This window comes from Carcharhinus amblyrhynchos, unplaced genomic scaffold (genome assembly GCF_965287045.1).
Source record: "Carcharhinus amblyrhynchos unplaced genomic scaffold, sCarAmb.v2.hapA scaffold_86, whole genome shotgun sequence".
NCBI classification, from domain to species: Eukaryota; Metazoa; Chordata; class Chondrichthyes; order Carcharhiniformes; family Carcharhinidae; genus Carcharhinus; species Carcharhinus amblyrhynchos.
Genome location: NW_027649826.1, coordinates 622440 through 645942, shown reverse-complemented (window position 1 = coordinate 645942; position 23503 = coordinate 622440). Strand labels below are relative to the sequence as shown.

The window sequence follows — 23503 nt, the reverse complement described above, 5'->3', positions numbered from 1 at the left end:
GGAGCTCGGCTGGACTCACCCCCCCCGGGGACAGGGGCTCGGCTGCACTCGCCCCGGGGACAGGAGCTCGGCTGCACTCGCCCCCCCCGGGGACAGGGGCTCGGCTGCACTCGCCCCCCCCGGGGACAGGGGCTCGGCTGCACTCGCCCCGGGGACAGGAGCTCGGCTGCACTCGCCCCCCCCGGGGACAGGAGCTCGGCTGGACTCACCCCCCCCGGGGACAGGAGCTCGGCTGCACTCACCCCGGGGACAGGAGCTCGGCTGGACTCACCCCCCCCGGGGACAGGAGCTCGGCTGCACTCGCCCCGGGGACAGGAGCTCGGCTGGACTCGCCCCCCCCGGGGACAGGAGCTCGGCTGCACTCGCCCCCCCCGGGGACAGGAGCTCGGCTGCACTCACCCCCCCCGGGGACAGGAGCTCGGCTGGACTCGCCCCCCCCGGGGACAGGAGCTCGGCTGGACTCACCCCCCCCCGGGGACAGGAGCTCGGCTGGACTCGCCCCGGGGACAGGAGCTCGGCTGGACTCGCCCCGGGGACAGGAGCTCGGCTGCACTCGCCCCGCCCGGGGACAGGAGCTCGGCTGCACTCACCCCCCCCGGGGACAGGAGCTCGGCTGCACTCACCCCCCCCGGGGACAGGAGCTCGGCTGCACTCACCCCCCCCGGGGACAGGAGCTCGGCTGCACTCACCCCCCCCGGGGACAGGAGCTCGGCTGCACTCACCCCCCCCGGGGACAGGAGCTCGGCTGCACTCGCCCCCCCCGGGGACAGGGGCTCGGCTGCACTCACCCCCCCCGGGGACAGGAGCTCGGCTGCACTCGCCCCCCCCGGGGACAGGGGCTCGGCTGCACTCGCCCCCCCCGGGGACAGGGGCTCGGCTGCACTCACCCCGCAGCTTATTGGGATATTACTGGATACACAAACTGGAGATCTGGTCTCAAAATCCAGAAATCAACTCAGGTGCTTGTGTAAACCAGTGTTAAAGGAGCCCTTATGAGATCGGAGCTTTAAAACACCATGGAACATGCTTTGACATTAATATTCGAGTTTCGTCAAAACTGACTAGTTTTGCAAAAGCCCTTTCTAAAGTCATAGAGATTTTCAGCATGTAAACAGTCCCTTCGGCCCAGCTTATCCATGCTGCCCCACTTTTAACCCCAAAGCTAGTTCCAATTGCCCCTGTTTGTCCCATATCCCTCCATACCCATCTCGTGTAACTCCCAATGACTTTTAAAATACAAAGTTGTACCCACCTCTACTACTGCCTCTGGCAGCTTGTTCCAGACACACACCATCCTCTGGACCCCTTTGTATCTCTCCCCTCTCACCTTAAACTATGCGCTCTAGTTTAATCTCCTCTACCTTTTGGAAATGATGTTGACTATCTCACTGATCTGTGCCCCTCATTATTTTATAGACCTCTATAAGATCACCTCTCAGCCTTCTATGCTCCAGAGGAAAAAAACTCCCATGCAACTCGATCCATCAAGTCCAAGTAGCGTCCTAGTAAATATTTTCTGCACTCTTTCTAGTTTAATAATATACTTCCTATAATAGGATGACTAGAACTGGATACGTTATCCCAAGTGTGGCCTTATCAATATCTTGTACAACTTGAAGACATCCCAACTCCTGTATTCAATGTTCTGACTAATGAAACCAAGCATGCCGAATGGCTTCTTCACCACTCTGTCTGCTTTCAAGGAGCTATGAACTTGTGCCTCTAGATCTCTTCGTTCTGTAACTCTCTCCAATGCCCTATCATTAACTGAGTAAGTCCTGTCCTGGTTCAATCTACCAAAATGCATCACCTTACATTTATCTAAATTAAACTCCATCTACCATTTGTCAGCCCACTGGCTGTTACAATGCTAGATAACTGTCTTCACTGTCTGCCATGCCACCAATCTTGATGTCATCTGCAAACTTACTAACCATGCTGACTAAATTCTCATCCAAATCATTAAGATGAATGACACATAACAGTACACCCAGCACTGATCCCTGAGGCACATCACAAGTCACAGGCTTCCAGTTTGAAAAACAGCCCAATACAACCACCCTCTGTCATCAAGCCAATTTTGGATCCATTTAGATACCTCACCGTGGATCCCGTTAGATTTAACCTTATGCAGTAACCTACCATGCAGTACCTTGTCAAAGACCTTACTAAAGTCCATGTAGACAACATCAACTGCACTTCCCTCATCTACCTTCTTGGTTATCCCTTCAAAAAACTCAATCAAATTTGAGAGACATGATTTTCCACTCACAAAACCATGCTGCCTGTCCTCTATCAGTCATTGCGTCTCTAAATGTCTGTAGAATCTGTCTTTCAAAATATCTTCAAACAACTTCCCGATGACGGATGTGAGGTTCACCGGCCTCTAGTTTCCAGACTTTTCTCTTCGGCCCTTCTTAAACAAAGGCACAACATTTGCCACCCTTCAATCTTCAGGCATCTTACCTGTGATTTTAGCTGAGGAAACCTGTTTTCCTGACTCAAGCTGGCCTGTATGTGATCCACAAATGTGTTTGACTACTCACTGCCCTCTGAAATGGTCTAGAAAAAGAGGCAAAACAGCTTAATTTCTCCAATCAAGGATGTCTTGGCAGCACGATTACTGACTGAACTGTCCAGGCTGAACTTGTGGCAGATTCACTTGTTTATGACAGTGTTGGTAAGACTCAGTGTACTGTCTGTGTTGGAGATGAAGAACCTTCTTCAAACTGAGGAGTGGGTGTGGTGTTGTGCGATGCTATGTCCCTGTGAAATGTGCTAGATTATCAGGTGCAGCATTGCTTATCACCTCAATCTATTCAATAATAACATCACACATCCATCACTCCACCATTATAATCAAACCAGAGGCCTAACCCTGGCTCAATGAGTTGTGTAGATGAGTGTTATGATGGCCAGAAAGGACATGGGAGATGGTCATTAAATCTCCTGCTGGCTTTTTAAAGTACAAACTTTCTGTTTGAGCAGTATCTTTAACCGGACTGCTGGTTCTGGGATACAGACTTGCTGTAAGTTGTGATTGCTGTTCTTCCTTTTGATTTTCAATAAATGGTTTCTGGTGATGGGGAAGTGGATTTGGAGGCTTACTGCATTGGCGATGAGGACTCGCCTCTGCGGACGACTGCCATTCGTCAAGTAGCTTCAGTAATGAAAAGGAAATATGTTTGTTTTTGTGAAACCTGAGCCCTATGATAAGAGTGTACAGAGAGCATGCATTACTAATTTCATGTCAGCAACATTGAAGGAGATGATAAACAAATGTAATATTGTTGAGAGCATGCGAGGCCCTGACATTCAGTATGATTTAAAAAGTTTGACCTTGCTGCAGTCATGTTCCTGACTTAAACTATTGATGGACTAGTAGACCGAGGGGGGAAAAACCTCCATGACCCGAATGCCTCTGTTATACTCCAGAGATACCACTTCAATGTGGCTGAGAAACCTGTCGGGAACCTATCACCCAATTCCTGTCTGGATGATGAAAATTAGCAGAACATTTGTGAAATCTTGCTGCCTCGAGATGAATTGTGGTGATATAGATTGGTCTGCAGCATCAATAATCTAACTAGACCAAAAGAAGCTGTTGGTATAACTCAGTCTGGATTCACAACAAATAATTCCAATAACCTAATGTGAGAATAAAGCAGACGAGGTGCTCAGGAACTACAAGGGGCATCAGGCAGCAAAGTCATCCAACTGGGGAGATTGTCATTGTGTAAACAGTCTTTAATAGAGAGGGCTTGTGTAAACCAGGTGTTAAAGGACCCTTTGTGAGATCGGAACTTTAAAAGACCATCAACGAAAGGCAGTGATGACCCTAGGAGTGTTGGGGAACATGTGCCAGAGAGTTGCGGATGCCAGACAATAAATGATTACAAGTACAGCCAAAGGGCACAGCCAAGGTGAAATTACAGGAATCGGTAAAACGTGTGCTGCCTAGTGAAGAAACCATGGCCAATACCTGACCGTACCATGCTGCTATTCCTTCTTCCAGAGTCAGAGATATACAAGGGAATCACATCACCACAACAAAGGCTGCCCTCATCATTATAGAATTACTGGGAAATGGCTAAGCCCAAAGAACAAAAACAGGAACAGACCTTTCGACCCTCCGAGCCTGCACCGACCATGCTGCCCGACTTAACTAAATCCGTCTATGGTTCCAGGGAACCATATCCCTCCGTTCCCATCCTATTCATGTATTTGTCAAGATGTCCCTTAAATCACTATCGTATCTGCTTCCACTACCTTCCCCCCCCAACAGGGAGTTCCAGGTACCCACCACCCTCTGTTAAAAAACTTGCCTTGTACATCTCCTTTAAACCTTGCCCCTCACACCGTAAACCTGTGTCCCCGAGTAATTGACTCTTCACCCTGGGAAAAAAAGCTTCTGATGATCCACTCAGTTCATGCTCCTCATAATCTTGTAAGCTTCTATCAGATCATCACTCCAGTGAGAAGAAAGTTTCTCCAACCTTTCCTCATAGCTAATGTCCTTCACACCAGGCAACATCCTGGTAAATCTTTTCTGAACCCTCTCCAAAACCTCCATATCCTTCTGGTAGTGTGGCGACCAGAATTTAACACAATATTCCAGCTAAGATTCTATAACATGACTTGCCAATTTTTAAACTCAGTGCCCCAGGTGATGAAGGCCAGTGTGCCGTATGCTGCCTTGATTACCTTCTCCATCTGCATTGCCACTTTCAGTGACCTGTGTAACTGTGCACTCAGATCCCTTTGCCTATCAATACTCCGAAGGGTTCTGCCATTTACTGTGTATTTCCTTTCTGTATTAGACATCAAAAACGCATTACCTCACACTTGTCCAATTTAAACTCCATCTGCCACCTCTCTGCCCAAGTCTCCAACCGATCTATATCCTGCTATATTCTCTGATGTTCCTCATCGCTATCCACAAATCCATCAACCTTTGTCTCATCAGCAAACTTACTAATCAAACCAGTTACATTTTCCCCCAAATCATTTTTATATATATATATATGGCAAAGTTCCCAGCACTGATCTCTGACTACCGCCAGTTGTCACAGCCCTCCTTTCAGAAAGGTACCCTCCCACTGCTAATCCTCTGTCTTTGACCGAGCCAGTTTTGTATCCACCTTGCCAGCTCACCTCTGATCCCATGCATCTTCACCTTTTGCACCAGTCTGCTATGAGGGACCTTGTCAGAGACCTTACTGAAGCCCATAGAGACAACATCCACTGCCCTACCCTCATCAATCATCTTCGTCACTTCCTCAAAAAACTCGATCTAGTTAGTGAGACACGGCCTCCCCTTCACAAGTACGTCCGCTTATTTCCAAGTGGGAATAAATCCTGTTTTGAAGATTCCTGTCCAATAATTTCCCTACCACTGCTGCACATCATAATGGATAGCCATAATGGGCATTTGATACATCCTTAGCTGGTCTCTGTTACAGGAGAACAGACGCACAAACAAGCTAACCTGCACATCTTTGGACTGTGGGAGGAATCCGGAGCATCTGGAGGAAACCCACACAGACATTAGGAGAATGTGCAAACTCCACACAGACAGTGACCTAAGCCAGGAATCGAATACAGGTCCCTGGAGCTGTGAAGCAGCAGTGCTAACCACTGTGTCAATGTGCTGTCCCATCGCGTTGGACACTGAAGGACAGACAACTAATCACATGATTTCTAGTTCAGTTGATTCACATTTGTTTATTGATAATGATTGGAATGAGATTTTAAGAGAATTTTCAGTCCGTGTTTATTATGGATCAGGACTCGTCCCAGTGACTGATTTCTGAGCTGAAAACAACTGGGAAATCCCATCACTGAGCAGATCCTTTCCTTCTCATTCTCAGTGTTTATCTTTCACTCTGTGTCTCATTATTCTTCATTATTATTCTTCATAGAAAGTCACTGAGCTCGCGGATAAGGGAAACCGGGTGGACAGTTCCAAACTTCTCCTCAGTCTGGTGATGGGAAAAGGATCTCGGGCTCGAAGGGTGATGTGGGAATCCTTTGTGAGAATGCGTCACGGAGTCCCAAAGCTGGATAAAATACTGAAAGAAATACAGGAGCTTGGTACGGTAAAATCACAGTGAATTCAATTTCCCATTTAAACACTGCCGATATCACTGTAATATTACACAGAGCTGTTTTCATGGAAATTCATTTATTTAAACAGGTGCTGATTCGTTTGATTATATGGACATCGCACGTGGTTTATCTGAATTATCCAGTAACCTGAAAGGTAAGAGAGGAAATGGAGATAATAAACTATTTCACTTCTGAGAATCTGAATGATTGGAGCCTTTTTTAAGAGATTGTGAAAATCTGGGATAGTGAAAATTAAAGACTGTGGAAATTGGGTAGAGCATGATTCAGTTTTATCATTAATACTCAACCATACATAGTTTCAAATTACAATTCATATCATCTCTCGTTTTTTTTCCCAAAATTATGTGATTAATGCATCTTTTCACTTAATCCAGCTGTTAATTGCTATTAATTCTGAAGTCTTGTACACACCCGGTCGAAACCCGGTACTGTGTGAATCTCAGTACAGAGTTCCTGTGTGTCTGGATGTTCTAACTAACAGAAAGAAAAGATTGGGGGTAAACTGGTGTTTTTTTCTGGTTGGCGATCAATGACTAGTGTGCCTCAGGGTTGAGACTGCAATTGTTTATGATTTACAGTGATGATTTTGAGTTGTATGTCAAAATTGGCAGATGACACTAGGGTGAGTAGCAGAGAAAAGTGTGCAGAGGCTGATGAAAGTCTACAATGTAATATAGATAGTGTAAGTGAGTGGGCGAGGCTCTGGCAAATGGAGTACAATATTGATAAATGTGAGGTCACCCATTTTGGTAGGAATAACAGTAAAATGGATTATTATTTAAATGGTAAAAAATTGCAGCGTGCTGCTGTGCAGAGGGACCTGGGTGTCACTGTGCAAGAATCTCAAATGTAATTTTGTCCTTCATTGATAGACGGATGGAGTTTAAAAACAGGGAGGCTATGTTGCAGCTGCACCAGGTGCTGGTAGGTTCACACCTGGAGTACTGTGTATAGATTTGGTTTCCTTCCTAGATAAAGATATACTGACACGAGAGGGGGTGCTGTCAGCTCTGTGCCAGAGATCAGTGCGGAGCTGTATAAATTATTACAATGTGCATTTGAATCTGCTTAAAAGTCATTAGCAAGCCCAGCACTGAAATTTCCAGGCCCGTTAGCCTTTCTCCCTGTCACCACCTCACGTCAGGAGTTGTTCACTCCAACAGGATTTTGTAGGGAGCTGGCGAACAGACCCCGCTGGAGTGAAGGGGATGACATCGAAGCCCCTAGGAGGGTGGAGGTGGCTGGGGTACCCTGGGCATTGCCAGCCTGGGCCCCTGGCACTGCCAAAGGGGCAGAGTCCTAATGTCCAGGACACCTTGGCACTGTCTACTGGGTATTGAGCAGTGACAAGAGTTCAGGGCCTAATGGGGATCTGGCCTGTGGGAGTGAGGGTGGGGAGTCCCACTTCCACTCTGCATTCTGGCTGAGTGACAGAGGGAGGGAGGACAGTGATTGGGGCTGGCCATCAGGGTGGGGAGAGGGGATCAGCCTGCTGGGGGGGTGTGAAACCTATGTCGGGGTGGGGGTTGGGCCGGGACTGTGTGGGGGTGGAGGGTAATGATGGCCTGGGTGTGTTCATGGGGCTAACGACCAGGGTGCCGGCAGTGTGGGGTCACTATGCATGCGCTGATCTTTGTGCTGACACATCGCACGCACAGTGGCCACTCAGTGCGATGCTGCCGGTCTCTCCAACCGGAATAGGGTCCATTCACTGAGTTTCCATCTGATTCACACTCGTCCACTCTGCTGTGCACAGATTGTGGGAGATTCATTTTGAAACTCTCGCTGAAAAGTCCAGCATGATTTACTCCAGTTTTTATACACATTCGACATTTAGGTTCCTGTTTGGCAGAATCACCCCCAACATGTTATAGAAATATTGGAATTAAATGACAATCTGAAACTTTGTGGAAATTAATCATTGTCAAATGAGGTTTCCAATAACTCAATTTTATATCCTACTCAAACCTTGACTGACAGTGTAAAATAAATCCCTCAAATCAGCAAAGACAGTTTCTTAATGCAACTAACATTTTCTCTCTGTTCTGATTGAAGATCTCCAACAGAAACACAAGGAGACACTCCGGGTACAAACTGAAACTCTGAGAGTGAACACTATCCTCATAAAGGAGAAGGTTAAGATTTTCCAGCTGGTTGATCGATACGCTGAGCTAACGGTTATTTCCGATGTTCGAGATCGGACACTTGTCGAACATGAACTGCTGGCAAGAGGCCGAGACCATGAAGAATGGAGAGAGAAACATCTCCGGAGAGAACTGGAAAAAATCCGAACTGATCAATTGTTCCAGAGCAGCTTTTCCCAGAGAAAATCCAAATCTGGGAATTCAGCAGCAGTGAGCGGAGTCCCGGGAATTGGAAAAACAACAATGGTACAAAAGATTGTTTATGACTGGGCCACTGGGAAAATATACCCACACTTTCAATTTGTCTTCAGTTTTAAATTCCGGGATTTGAACACTATTAACTGTAGAATAAACCTGAGGAATCTGATATTGGATCAGTATCCTTACTTTGGGAATATTCTGGGAGAGCTCTGGAAGAACCCAGAGGGATTGCTGTTTATATTCGATGGTTTGGATGAATTCAAGGACACGATTGATTTTGCTGACAATCGGAGAAATACAGAACCTCAGTCCATGTGCACAGATCCTGAATGCTGGTGTGAAGTGTCTGACATTGTGTACAGTTTAATACAGCACAAGCTGCTCCCAGGATGTTCAGTGCTAGTGACCAGCCGCCCTACTGCATTACATTTATTAGAAAAGGCTGAGATCAGTGTCTGGGCTGAAATCCTGGGATTTGTTGGTGATGAACGGAAGAAATATTTCAACAAGTTTTTTGAAGATCAGACGGTGGCAGCAGCTGTTTTCAAACACGTGAAGGAGAACGAGATCCTGTACACCATGTGTTACAACCCTTCCTACTGCTGGATCCTCGGTCTGTCACTGGGTCCCTTCTTTACTCAAAGTGACGGGAAACAGCAGCAAGTTCCCAAGACCATCACCCAACTATATTCCTACTATATTTACAACATTCTGAAAAACCATGGCCGAGAGATTGAAAACCCCCGTGATGTGTTTCTGAAGCTTGGTGAGATGGCCTACGCAGGAGTCTCCAAGAAGAAGATTGTGTTTGGAAATGCAGATTTGATTGAGTACAATCTACAACCTTCCCAGTTCCTGTCTGGGTTCCTGATGGAACTTTTAGAGAGAGATGATTCTGCCCAGAGTGTGGTTTATACATTCCCACACCTCACCATCCAAGAGTTTGTAGCTGCACTCACACAATTCCTGACTCCAGATCCCGGGGAGATCGGGAAACTCCTCAGTGAAGCTCACAGCGAGGCAGATGGGCGATTTGAGATATTTCTCCGTTTTGTTGCTGGTCTCTCCTCCCCACAGTCAGCTCGACCCCTGGAGGAGTTTCTGGGTAAATTTCCTCATCAAACAACCTGCCGAGTGATTGACTGGGTGAAGGAGAAGGTTGAACGGCAGATTGGAGACACACAGACTGAAACTGGGAAACGGAAGCTCCTGAACACATTCCACTACCTGTTTGAGTCTCAGAATAAAGCACTGGCTGAGAACACAGTGGGATCTGTGAAAACACTTTCATTTAGGGGATTGCGACTGACCCCGATTGACTGTGCAGTCCTGTCTCATGTCATTGGACTCTGTGATACAATAAAACACCTCGATCTACAGCAATGCCACATTCAGTGTGAAGGGCTCCGGCGGCTGGGACCCGTTCTGCACAAGAGTCCGGGATTGAGGTAATTGTTTGGTCCTGTCCCTGATATTTTCATTGAGAAGCCATTTCCTTTCTCCCACATAAAACAGAGACATGTTCAGTTGAGGAAGTCGAGAGGGAAACAATGTCCAAAGGTCACAGAGAAAGTGTGGGAGAATGGTGTAAAGTAATAATGTTCATTTCAGAGCAGCTGCAGATATGATGGGCCGATTGGCCTCATTCTGAACCTGTAATAAATCGATGATTCTCTGATAAAACTACATTGTTTCAAGAAGGCAGATTCTCGTGGGTAAATAGCCATGGGCAATAAATGTTGGCAACACCAGCGATGATCGCATTCCTTGAGTGATTGAAAGCGTTATTGGGATACATTTTAAATAATTAGAGGTGTAAAGGCCTCCCTACAAAATTTAAAAATAAATATTTCACTCTCCCAACAAAAACCATCTGATTCTGTATGATGCTAGAAAACAAAATTGTTTCTCTGTGTTCAGTACAGCTTACAGTTTGTAGCTAATTATTATCAGGATTATTTTCCTGTACACTGCCTCTCATGTATTATAGTTCGTGTGTATTATATCGGACAGTGTCCCTTTATAATTCATGTGATCACCGGTGACATCAGTCAGGGTTGAAGTGGAAGTTCAGTCTTGTATTAACCTTTACAGTGGGCAGTTATGAAAAAAACCTCCCTGTTCGGTTACAGCAGCCCACCAGTTTTCTCTTTCACTGCAGCCTCATAAAACCTGAACCACTCACTGTGTTTAAAAAAAAGTTGTTTTTTTCACACTGTATTTGCAACTTTTGCAAATCAATTTAAATCGTGTTGTTGATCCTTGTCCAAACAGCAAATGTTGATTTGCTACCTGCTCTGTCCAGCACCATCACTATTTTGAACATTTCAAATCTCCTCTTAGCATTCTTCCTTCCAAGGAGAACAACCTCTCCAATCGATCCTCGTGACTTAAGTTTCACATCCTTGTAGCCAATCTTGTAAACATCTTCAGTACTCTCTCCAATGTGTTCTAAGCCTTCCTAAAGTATGACACGGTGCAGTGAGATCTTTTTTCAGATTTGGCACAGCCTCCTTGCTCTTGTACTCGATGCCCCTATTGACAATGTTATGATCCCAGCTGATGTCTGGACAGTCAGGTCTAAGAGCAGAACACCGGCTTAGTAAATCGTGACTTTCATTCATTGTTTTATTATTTAGAAATGGAGATGAACAGAATAACAAAGTAGTCGATTAACTTTTAACAAAAGACTAAAACCTTTGTTAAGAAAAAACTACAGTGCCCCACTACTTCACCCATCTAACTTCACAGATGTCTGCAGATCTGTAAGGATGACATGAGTTACAGAATAGATCTTATGCTCTAATGCTCTCAGTAAGTACACAGTCAGTGTAAACCAACAGGCCACCCATGGTCAGATACACCATCTGTGTAGGTGTGACCTGTTCAGTAAGGACAGGTGGCACTTGAATCCCAGGGGGACCAATATCTTGGTGGGAAGGTTGGCTAGGGCTACTGGGGGGAATTTAAACTAGAAAGGTTGGGGGGAGGGAATAGAGATGAGGAGACTGAGAGTGAGGAGGTTAGCTCCCGGGTAGGGAAGGACTGTAGACAGTATGAGAAGGAGGTTAGACGGGTGATGGAGAAGGGAAGTGCCCAGACCGAGGGTCTGAGGTGTGTCTATTTTAACACCAGGAGTGTAGTGAATAAAGTAGATGAGCTTAGGGCGTGGATTGCTGCTTGGGAATGTGATGTGGTGGCCATTACGGAGACTTGGATGTCTCAGGGACAGGACTGGGTACTTCAGGTGCCAGGATTCAGATGCTTCAGGAAGGACAGGGAGGGTGGCAGAAGAGGTGGTGGAGTGGCACTGTTGATCAGGGACAGTGTCATGGCTGCAGAGAAGGTGGATGCCGTGGAGGGAATATCTACAGAGTCTCTGTGGGTGGAAGTTAGGAACAGCAAAGGGTCGATAACTTTGCTGGGTGTATTCTATAGGCCGCCCAATAGTGACAGGGAAGTTGAGATGCAGACAGGGAAACAGATTCTAGAGAGATGTAGTAATAACAGAGTTGTCGTGATGGGAGACTTCAATTTCCCAAACATCGACTGGAATACCCCTAGGGTAAGGGGTTTGGATGGGGAGGAGTTTGTCAGGTGTGTTCAGGAAGGTTTCCTGACACAGTACGTGGATAAGCCTACGAGAGGAGAGGCTGTACTTGACCTGGTACTGGCGAATGAACCAGGACAGGTGTCGGATCTCTCGGTAGGAGAGCATCTCGGGGATGGAGATCATAATTCTATCTCCTTCACGATAGCATTGGAAAGAGATAGGATCAGGCAGGCTAGGAAGGTGTTTGTCTGGAGTAAGGGGAAATACGAAGACATCAGGCAGATAATTGGACGAATAAACTGGAAGGAGGTGTTCTTGGGGAAAAGTACTGAAGGAAGGTGGTGGATTTTCAAGGAATGTTTGTTTGGAGCTCTGCATGACAACGTTCCGATGAGACAAGGAGGTTTTGGTAGGTCGCGGGAACCGTGGTGCACGAAGGCTGTGATGAACCTAGTCAGGAAGAAAAGAAAGGCGTGTAAAAGGTTCAGAGAGCTAGGAGATGTTAAGGATCTTGAGGAGTATAAGGATTGTAGAAAGGAGCTTAAAAAAGAAATTAGGAGAGCCAGAAGGGGTCATGAGAAGGCCTTGATGGGAAAGATTAAGGAGAATCCCAAGGCCTTCTACAAATATGTGAAGAGTAAAAGGATGAGAAGTGAAGGGATAGGACCTATAAAAGGTGAAGGGGGGAAAAGTCTTTGTGGAACCGGGAGACATGGCAGAGGTGCTTAATGAGTACTTTGCCTCGGTATTCACGGTGGAAAGTGATCTGGGAGGTTGTACTACAGGTTTGTGGCAGTCTGAAAAGATTGAGTATGTGGATATTAAGAAAGAGGATGTGTTAGAATTTTTAAACTCTATCAAGATAGACAAGTCGCCGGGACCAGATAGGATGTACCCCAGGTTACTGTGGAAGGTGAGGGAAGTGATTGCAGAGCCCCTGGCAATGATCTTTGTGTCGTCGATGGAGATGGGAGAGGTTCCGGAGGATTGGAGGATTGCGGATGTGGTTCCTATTTTCAAGAAAGGGAACAGGGATAGCCCGGGAAATTACCGACCGGTGAGTCTGACCTCAGTGGTTGGTAAGTTGATGGAGAGGATTCTGAGGGACAAGGTTTATGAGCATTTAGAGAAGTTTAGAATGATCAGGAATAGTCAGCATGGTTTTGTCAAGGGCAGGTTGTGCCTTACGAGCCTGGTTGAGTTCTTTGAAAATGTGACTAAACACATTGATGAAGGAAGAGCAGTGGATGTGGTTTATATGGACTTCAGCAAGGCGTTTGATAAGGTCCCCCATGCAAGACTTCTTGAGAAGGTGAGAGGGCATGGGATCCAGGGGGCTTTGGCCTTGTGGATCCAGAACTGGCTTGCCTGCAGAAGGCAGAGAGTGGTTGTGGATGGGGCTTTTTCTGCATGGAGGTCAGTCACCAGCGGAGTGCCCCAGGGATCTGTTCTAGGACCCTTGCTGTTTGTCATTTTCATAAATGACCTGGATGAGGAAGTGGAGGGATGGGTTAGTAAGTTTGCCGTCGATACAAAGGTTGGTGGTGTTGTGGATGGTCTGGAGGGATGTCAGAAGTTGCAGCGTGACATAGATAGGATGCAAGACTGGGCGGAGAAGTGGCAGATGGACTTCAACGCGGATAAATGTGTAGTGGTCCATTTTGGCAGGTCCAATGGGATGAAGGAGTACAATATCAAGGGTAGGAGTCTTAGCAGTGTTGAAGAGCAGAAGGATCTTGGGGTCCGGGTCCACAGGACTCTTAAATCGGCCTCGCAGGTGGAGGATGTGGTCAAGAAGGTGTATGGTGTACTGGCCTTCATTAATCGAGGGATTGAGTTTAGGAGTCGGGAGGTAATGCTGCAACTTTATAGGACCCTTGTCAGACCCCACTTGGAGTACTGTGCACAGTTCTGGTCACCTCACTATAGGAAGGATGTGGAAGCTATTGAGAGGGTGCAAAGGAGATTTACAAGGATGTTGCTTGGATTGGGAGGCATGCCTTATGAAGATAGGTTGAGGGAGCTGGGACTCTTCTCCCTGGAGAGACGAAAGTTGAGAGGTGACCTGATAGAGGTTTATAAAATGTTGAGAGAAATAGATAGGGTGGATTCTCGGAGGCTATTTCCCCGGGCTGAAATGGTCGCTACGAGAGGACACAGATTTAAGGTGCAGGGAAGCAAGTACAGAGGAGATGTTAGGGGTAAGTTTTTCACTCAGAGGGTGGTGAGTGAATGGATTCGGCTGCCGTCGATGGTGGTAGAGGCGAACTCACTGGGGTCTTTTAAGAGACTTCTGGATGAGTATATGGGATTTAATAGGATTGGGAGTTACAGATAGTTCTATGGCTTGATAGGTTATAGATGTCATCGGCGCAACTAGTGGGCCGAAGGGCCTGGTTGTGCTGTAGTGTTCTATGTTCTATCTCTGAAACCAAGTGACAGATGCCGCCCAAAGTAACTGAGTGGATTCTTCTTCAAATACCCCCAAATGTTTGTAACAATGTGAGAAAACTTGTCTCACTGGGATTCTTGCTTCCACTCTACAAACTCCACTCTAGAAAAAAAAAGCCTTTGGAATCCTTCCCCAAACAACACTTCCTCTCAGATGCCTTCACCAAGGATCCCCCTCCAATATTTCAATGTTTCCTTTTAGTATTCCTCCATACTCAGCCAGGCCAACAGTACACAGCTCCTCTTGACTATATGAAGGTGTCACCAACTTTAGGATGATATCAGATGTCTGGATACTCGTGAGCAAACTTTACCATGTATGCATTTAGCAGCTCTGTCTGTAACTGGGAGCCTCTCTCTGCTCCTCTCTTTAACTTTGGGAGCAATAGCTTGTTCAGATTCAGGTTTTATTGTCACTTTGACTTCTATCTTCCTGACACTCCTCTTTTCCTCCTTGGTTTCTGACGGTGATTTATCTTTTGGGTTCTGCTTTCTGAATCCCTGCATTGTCCTGTCTCTATTGGCAGCCTCTGTAAACACCGTCTTGCTTCTTGGGTTAACTGGTTACAACTGAAACTCAGTGTTTCTATTATTCACTGTGGGTCTCTGAATATAAACAACCATTTTCTTAACCTCGATAACTCTTACAGTATCGTAACCCTTAAATTAAAATGCCGGGACAGTTTAAAGTGAAACCAGGCAGGCAGCTTTGTTTAACATGAAGTGAAATTAAAGTTTTGGCCCTTTCTGAGCTCACAAGCACAGAAACACAAATTAAACTTAAACTCAGGGATTATTATCTGATACCCACAAACATAAACTAATTCATAACAGTAAATCCCAAGATGCTGTATTCTTCATTAACTGCTACCTACACTTACCCTGCTAACAGCAATGGTCAATGTACATATACGTCCAGTCCCTCTGATCCTGCAATCCGTTAACAATTCTACTGATTATTTTATATTGCTTCCTCATGCGCATGTTTCCTGAAAGTCTCACCTCACACGTCTCTGCATTGAACTTAATCTGCCACCTATCTGTACACTCCACCATGGTCTGTTTTTCAGTCCCAAGCTCCCCTCCTCACAGTTTCTGATGCCTCAAAGATTTCTGTGACTAACAAACTTTGAAATTTTCCTCAAGACTGTAAACACCGAGATCAGTCATATATATCAGGGAAAAGCAAGGATCCCAATACTGACCGCTAGGATTCTCCACTACAGACATCCTCCAGCCTGGAAAATATCCATTACTCTTTATTCATCCAATTTTGTATCCACATTAATACTTTCCCATTTATTTATTGAGCTTATGTCACAAGTCTGTTGTGTCACTGCATCAGATGTTTTTTGAATATCCGTGTACACCACATCAACAGCAGAACCGTCATTGACCCTTTTTGTTGCTTCTTCCAATTCACAGCAATATAAAGCCAGTGGCAAACAACATGTTTTGTTTACCAACCAATGGATTTAGTTTTCCTCTATGTCACTATTAGATTCACCATTTCCCTTTTGAACTCAGTGTGGGCCACCTCAGAGTAGTTAAATGATTAACTGACCCTCCGACAATCAGCTAAGTTTAACAGCACTGCTCCAGGCTGGAGCCACAGGCTTGACTAAATTAGATAGACCCACTCTTTTAGGTTGTGGTTATTGGCTCCTGGCCCTCCCTTCATCCACTCCAACAAACTGAGATAGATGATACAATGTCAATAGTTAAGAGGGACTAAGAGGGATCCACTCTCACAGCTTTACCATTTAACTCTCCGTAAAATCTACAATTCTCATAAAATCCTGGATTTCTGTAACAGCAGAAATGATTTGAATTTCCGGAAACGTAGCAGGGTCAGTGAGATTCAGGAGGGTAATTCTGATGATCAGGAAATGAGACCAGAATGTGGGACATGTTTAAAATTACTTTCTTGTTCACAGGATGTGGGGTGGGGAGGATTTGAACGGGAGGGGAACTAATGTCTTAGCGGGGAGGTTGGATGGGGTGTTTATGAAGGGTTTAAACTAATATGGAGGGGGGGTGGGGAGGTGGCTGGGAGAGAGTCGGGTGAAAGGAGAAGTATCAGGGAGAAGGTGGTTCCGAGGGACACTTGTGGGTTGAACTGTGTCTGTTTCAATGCTAGGAGTGTGACAGGGAAAACGGATGAGCTTAGGGCCTTGATGTGTGTGAGGCAGTTAGATGTGGTGGCTGTAACGGAGACGTGGTTAAGGGAAGGGCAGGACTGGCAGCTGAATGTTCCTGGGTACAAGTGTTTTAGGTGTGACAGAGGAGGGTTGAAGAGAGGTGGAGGGGTGGCACTGTTAGTCAAGGAAAACATCACAGTAGTGCAGAGGGAGGACGATATGGAAGAGATAGGGATTGAGTCAGTGTGGGTGGAGTTGAGGAATAAAAAGGGAGAGATTACGTTGCTAGGGGTGTACTATAGGCCACCCAACAGCCCGAGGTCAGTGGAGGAAGGCATTTGCAGGGGCATTTTGGATAGGTGCAGGAAGAATAGGGTGGTTGTAGTGGGTGACTTTAATCTTCCTGGAGTGAATTGGAGGGGGCCTAGAGCTGGGGGTACGGAGGGAGAGGAGTTTGTGAAATGTGTTTTGGAAGGGTCTCTAGAGCAGTATGTAACTAGTCCGACTAGGGGAGAGGCTATACTGGATTTATTGTTGGGTAATGAGCCGGGGCAGGTGGGAGAGGTAGAGGTAGGTGAACATGTGGCAAACAGTGACCACAAGTCCGTCTACTTTAGGATAAAAATGGAAAGGGACGAGTGCCGGCCGAACGGGAGTGTGCTGAACTGGGGAAAGGCGAGCTATAGCAGGATTAGGAGGGAGCTGCAGGACACTGATTGGGAGGGACTGTTAGCTGGCAAGTCCACGGTTGGCAAGTGGGAGGCTTTTAAGGGTGAAATGAAATGGTTGCAGGGGAGGTATGTTCCGGTTAAGAGGAAGGATGGGAAAGGTAGGGTTAGAGAGCCGTGGATTACAGGGGGTATCGAAGACTTGGTCAGGAAGAAGAGGGAGGCGTATGTTAGGTCGAAACGACTGGGTACGGAGAGTGCGCTGGAGGAATATAGAGAGAGTAGGAGGGAGCTAAAAAGGGGAATTAGAAGGGAGAAGAGAGGGCATGAAATGGCTTTTGCTGGTAGGATTAAGGAAAATCCGAAGGCATTTTATTCCTATATTAGGAGCAAGAGAGTAGTTAGAGGGAAAATTGGTCCTCTTAGGGACAAGAGTGGAGAGTTGTGTATTGAGTCGGAGGGAATGGGGGAGCTCCTGAATGAATACTTTGAGTCGGTATTCACGAAGGAGAGGGGTTCGGAATCGTGCGGTCTCTTGGAGGGAGCTGAGGATCAGCTGCAGGAAATATCTATTACGAGGGAGGAAGTGCTAGGGCTTTTAGGTAGCGTAAGGACGGATAAAGCTCTGGGGCCTGATGGTATTTAACCCAGGCTGCTTAGGGAGGTGAAAGATGAAATTGCTGGGCCTCTGGCGCAAATCTTTGTCTCTTCTTTGGACACAGGTGAGGTCCCAGAAGACTGGAGGGTAGCAAATGTGGTACCGCTGTTTAAAAAAGGTAGTAGGGATAACCCCGGAAATTATAGGCCGGTGAGTTTGACATCGGTGGTGGGGAAATTAATGGAAAAAATACTTAGGGGTAGGATGTATGAGCATTTGGAGCGTTGCGATCTGATTAGGGATACGCAACATGGCTTTGTTAGAGGGAGGTCTTGCCTTACGAATCTGGTGGAATTCTTTGAGGAGGTGATAAAAACGGTTGACGATGGGAGAGCCGTTGATGTCATCTATATGGATTTCAGTAAGGCGTTTGACAAAGTCCCTCATGGTAGGCTGGTAGAAAAGGGTAAGGTGCATGGGATATGAGGTCAGGTAGCTAGGTGGATTGAGAACTGGCTGGGTAATAGGAGACAGAGGGTAGTAGTGGAGGGGACTTTGTCCGGCTGGAGGCCAGTGACCAGTGGTGTGCCGCAGGGCTCAGTACTGGGACCTCTCCTCTTTGTAGTCTACATAAATGACTTGGAAGAGGGTGTAGGTGGTGTGATCAGCAAGTTTGCAGATGACACCAAGATGGCAGGGTTGGCGGGTACCGAAGTGGATTGTGAGGTGATACAACAGGATATAGATAGGTTGGTGCATTGGGCAGATAGGTGGCAGATGGAATTTAATCCTGACAAATGCGAGGTGATGCATTTTGGAAGGAATAATGTAGAGAGGAGTTATGTGATTAAAGGTAGATAAATTAGGAGTATAGAAACACAGAGGGACCTGGGAGTGCAGGTTCACAAATCCATGAAGGTTGCGACACAAGTGGAGAATGTTGTCAGGAAGGTTTATGGAATGCTAGCCTTTATAGGAAGGGATATAGAGTTTAAAAGCTGCCGTCTAATGCTTCAGTTGTATAGAACGTTGGTTAGACTGCATTTGGAGTACTGCGTCCAGTTCTGGTCACCTTACTACCGGAAGGACGTGGAGGCTCTGGAAAGGGTGCAGAGGAGGTTTACCAGGATGTTGCCTGGTATGGAGGGGCTGGGTTACGAGGAAAGGTTGGAGAAACTGAGACTGTTCTCCTTGGAAAGACGGAGATTGAGGGGGGACATGATAGAGGTATATAAGATACTGAAGGGAATAGATAGAGTTAATAGTGAGAGACTGCTCCCTAGATTGGTAACAAATACAAGAGGACATGATTTAAGGGTGAGGGGGGAGAGGTATAATTTGGATATGAGAGGAAGGTTCTTTACGCAGAGAGTTGTGGGGGTATGGAACGCGCTACCGAGTAGGGTGGTGGAGGCAGGAACGTTGGACTCGTTTAAGGTTCAGTTAGATAGGCACATGAGTGAAACGAGGATGGAGGGTTATGGTAGGGGGTATTAAATAAGGGTTAGAACCTCGGGAGACACCGGAAAGGCAGGCTTGTGATTAACGTTTTTGTCTTTTATTCCACAGGTGGAGGTCCACCTTGTTGTCAAACGAGGGGCATGCACATGGTGGGTCGTGCGTGGGCTACTCTTGGAGGTTCCGGGAGTGGCCTAGTACTTCGTGTCGGTGTGTGTGCTTGATCCTGGACCGGTAGACGGGCGCCGCAACAGCTCAGTGACTAGCACTGCTAGCTGTGCAGATACATGGATTTGGGCCTGTGTCTGTGGGAGTTTGCGCATTCTCCCTGTGGTTGCGTGGGTTTCCTCCGGGCGCTCCGGTTTCCTCCCACACCCCAAAGATGTGCTCTTAGCCTGATTGGTTTTACCAAATTGACATTATTCTCCCCTGAATCTGGCTAAGTCAGGGGTTCTATACGTAGACACGCAGGGTAGAATAGGTGTAGGGTGATGCGGCGGCGCGGGCTCATTGGGCCGAAGGGCCTGTTTCCCGTGCTGGGTTGTTCTTTGTTCTTTGTTATCTCCTGCTCTAGGGGCCATTAGCAGTGGGAAATAAATGCTGGTCTCGTCAGTGACACCCATATCCCATGGACAATTAAACAAAATGTACATTTTGAGAGATGTAAAAGTGGTTTCCCCAGTAGGCAAACCAGTGAGAGTGAATTGTTCATCATTTTTCAATGCTGACTGTTGCCTTTTCCATTCAACAGAAAGGGTTTGATATTATTTGATTTATTATTGTCACATTTATTAGTGCCAAAGCATAACATACATAGGGAAGGAAAGGAAAGAGTCCAGAATGTAGTGTTAAAGCCACAGCTAGGGTGTAGAGAAAGATCAACTTGGGTGAGATATCGTAACTTAAATCAGTTCACCATTGGTGCTAAGTTTCTGACACAAAAATAGACCCAGCTATTTCTCCTGCCGAATATTAATCTGAATTTAGCGTGTTTTTCACTTTCTCCATTTAGTCTGATTGGCAAGAAAGTGGGAGATTCAGGAGTGAAACTATTGTCTGCGGCTCTGAGGAACCCAGAATGTAAAATACAGAAACTGGAGTAAGTATCAGACTGTGTGAGATTGTGTTAATAATCAGTGGATGTCTAACACTGTAAGTTGTTATCTGTGTCAGTAATCGTGCCATTAATAACCATTCCACATCATTCCTGTCAGTATTCATGTTAAACATCACGGATTCACTCTGATTCCTGAAATCTTTCTCTCTCTGATCTCCAGTTTGGAGAGTAACAGCCTCAGATATTCTCACCTCTGCTCTCAGTACAAACCAGTCAGTGATGTGTCTGAACCTGAGTTACAATAAACTGTGAGATTCAGGAGTGGAAGATTTAACTAATCATTTATAATTATTCTCAAAACCATTCATGAGAATAAAAAAGATGGACAAAAAAATTAAATGTTTATAGAATTACCAGATATGGCTGGTCACATGTTCAATTTAGTTAAATTTGTCATATAGATGTCTGTCAGCTTCTCAGTTTGATTAAACATAGAAAACTGCTGTATATTGGTAAGGCAGATTACAAACTACATTGAATTCTGATGAGTTTTATCCCGAGGGATCCACTCTCAAATTTATATTAAACGGAGCTTAAGGAGCATCTTAAAAGAGGATGCAGAGATGGAGGTGGGGAGGGTTATGAAGAGAATTCCAGAGCTTACAGCCCAGCAGTTCAAGGCACAGCTCAGCTGGAAATGGCAATAATCCCAGTGCAGAATAGTCTGAATCATGTCCCTATTAATAATGGACATTGTTTTTAAGAACACAAATAATGATACTAAATATACCATTGCTATCAGTATTCGTGTTATTAAAAACACTGTCTGCTATTAGTAAACACATAATAAGCTTGGGAGCAAAGTTGGAGACCCTGAAATAAGAGACAAAGGCAGCCTGGATATGAAGTTATCTGAGTGACAGGAGAGGTGAACTGTACCTTATCATTTATAGGAAGCTGACAATGGCTTTCCCCAGCAATCAATACTGTGTTACATATACGACTTTCGGTTTATCTAAAAATGAGGTGTAAACCTGGTGAAGCTCCAGCACACGGCCACCAGACCAGAGATAGGATACAGCATACGATAAACCGAGCTTGTGTCACAGTCGGAGCAGAAGAGGACCCACTGCCCACACCAGGGGCATCCTGAGAGGAGCTCCCAAATGCTGCAGGCAGCCGCTCCTCTATCCATTCAGGGCAAACTGGACCCTCCCTGTTCAGCTGGGAAGTCCTGACAGTGACTCATAGAACATAGAACATAGAACATTACAGCGCAGAACAGGCCCTTCGGCCCACGATACACTCCAGGTACATTTTCCCATCCCTCCCACAGCCCGTGTCCCACAGAGCTCCTGGAGGTGGTGAGAACATGCAGCTCATGTGTATTTGCTGTGGGTGATATGCTGGATGTGACTCTCCATGAAGGTCACCAATCTCTCTGTGGAGGATGTTATTTGTGCTCATACCTGAGACATGGTAACACTGCTGGTCTGGATTGACTCCTCCATCCTTTGTGTATGGATACACACAGCCTTTGGAAACTCCACCGGATGTTAAAATACCTTACACTGCAGCTCCAGTATCTGCTGTATTGTTAAAGACTCCAGTCACATTTCACCTTCCACAAGCTGGCTCTGCCCTCTCCCCTCAAGAGTGTGAGTGAACTCAGCTATTACTGCCTCCATCAGCTGCTCGGGTTTGTGTGTGCTGTCCTGTGCTGCCAGATTGTAACCCCTTTGCTACTCGTGTGAGACAGTATCTGCTCTGGCGGATGTTATGGGGAATAATATGACAATCCATCCTCTAACAAACCCTCCTCATCTTCAGAGCTGCACACCCGTCTCCCGCTCACCACAGCTGTTGATCTGTGAGAGAGTGAAGAATGTTAGAGGGTAATGCACATCCCAACATGTCCTGGAGACTGTCCCTAACCCAGAGCTCCATCTGACCAATGGTGAACACACAAACACCAGGTTTTGGACTCAGCAGCAGAGCCTCTCCTGTGCCCATCACTCACTCACTCACTCTCTCTGGATCCACAACCCATCTCACCATCAGCGATTGCCCACCCAGCCTCCAGGTCTCCGAGCTCCAGCACTTCATCTTCCATTGGCATAAGGATAACACAATCCAGACACTCTCACTCTTGGCTCCTTCTCTGATGCTCTGTGCCCTCTTCTACAAGCACATAAATTTCCATTGTTACTCACCCATCAAAGACACACACAAGCCTATGGTGCTGCCAGACTGCCCATCATGGGCCCACCAGGATGGTCACTCAGTGTGGGCAGTGCAGCAGTCATCTCTGACTGACCGGAACCCTTCACAGAGAGGCTGACATGTTCCTGAAGATTGATGCTGCTGTTTGGACATTGCCAGTGTCTGGGTGGAGATGTTCTTTCCACAATTTCTCTTCCATCCTTATTCACATATCAGCCTGTAAGTTTAACGCTCACCTTGTCAGAACATATCAGGTTATTGATCCTTTTGCCTCACTGCAGCCACGTGCTGCCTGCTCTGGCCCTCGGCAGTTTCTATCCAGACTTGCTTGTGTTGATGTGACAGGTCTCCTCCTCCAGTCCTGAGGGAACAGAACCTCCCTCCAAACCGATATAGCCTTGAGAATTTCCAGGGAAGTGTCAGTGAATTGGGTTTAATCTGCCTTCTGCCTTTGTTCATTAACCAGGGCTCCCTCACTGCTCCCTTCAGAGCCTTTAAAAGTGCTGCTGGCTGCCTTTAAGTCTGGTGCCAGCTTTGCCTGAATGGGATCTTCCCCTGCAGCCAGTGGTTAAGCTCTGGAATACACAGGGTTTTGGGGGAAGGTGAGGGAATGACACTTAGTGAGTTGCTCATTCGGAGAGTCAGTGCAGACATAATGGGCCGAGTGGCCTCCTTCTGCTCTGTAACAATTCTGTGACTCTGCCTGTGCTGCCTGAGTGGACGGATTCCCCTAACCTGTCAGATATTAATGTGTCCGTTCTGGTTCTGTGTGGAGTTGGTTAGTTCAGTTGGTTTGGTGTCTGGAGTGTGATGTGGAATGATGCTAATGTTGAGGGTTTGGTCCTCGTACCGGCTGTGGGGTTCACGGAGTCCCAACTCC

General features: G+C 46.4%; 1 protein-coding gene across 1 annotated transcript in view; it reads left to right on the top strand.

Moving 5' to 3' along the window:
- LOC145337961 (NACHT, LRR and PYD domains-containing protein 3-like) overlaps nt 1–23503 on the top strand; it is an 88949-nt gene that overhangs the window by 25511 nt on the left and 39935 nt on the right. The window contains exons 4-7 of the mRNA XM_080182740.1: nt 5922–6093; nt 6197–6262; nt 8185–9922; nt 20356–20442. Coding sequence (XP_080038866.1) covers nt 5922–6093; nt 6197–6262; nt 8185–9922; nt 20356–20442 — 2063 coding nt within the window. The remainder of the gene's footprint in view (nt 1–5921; nt 6094–6196; nt 6263–8184; nt 9923–20355; nt 20443–23503) is intronic.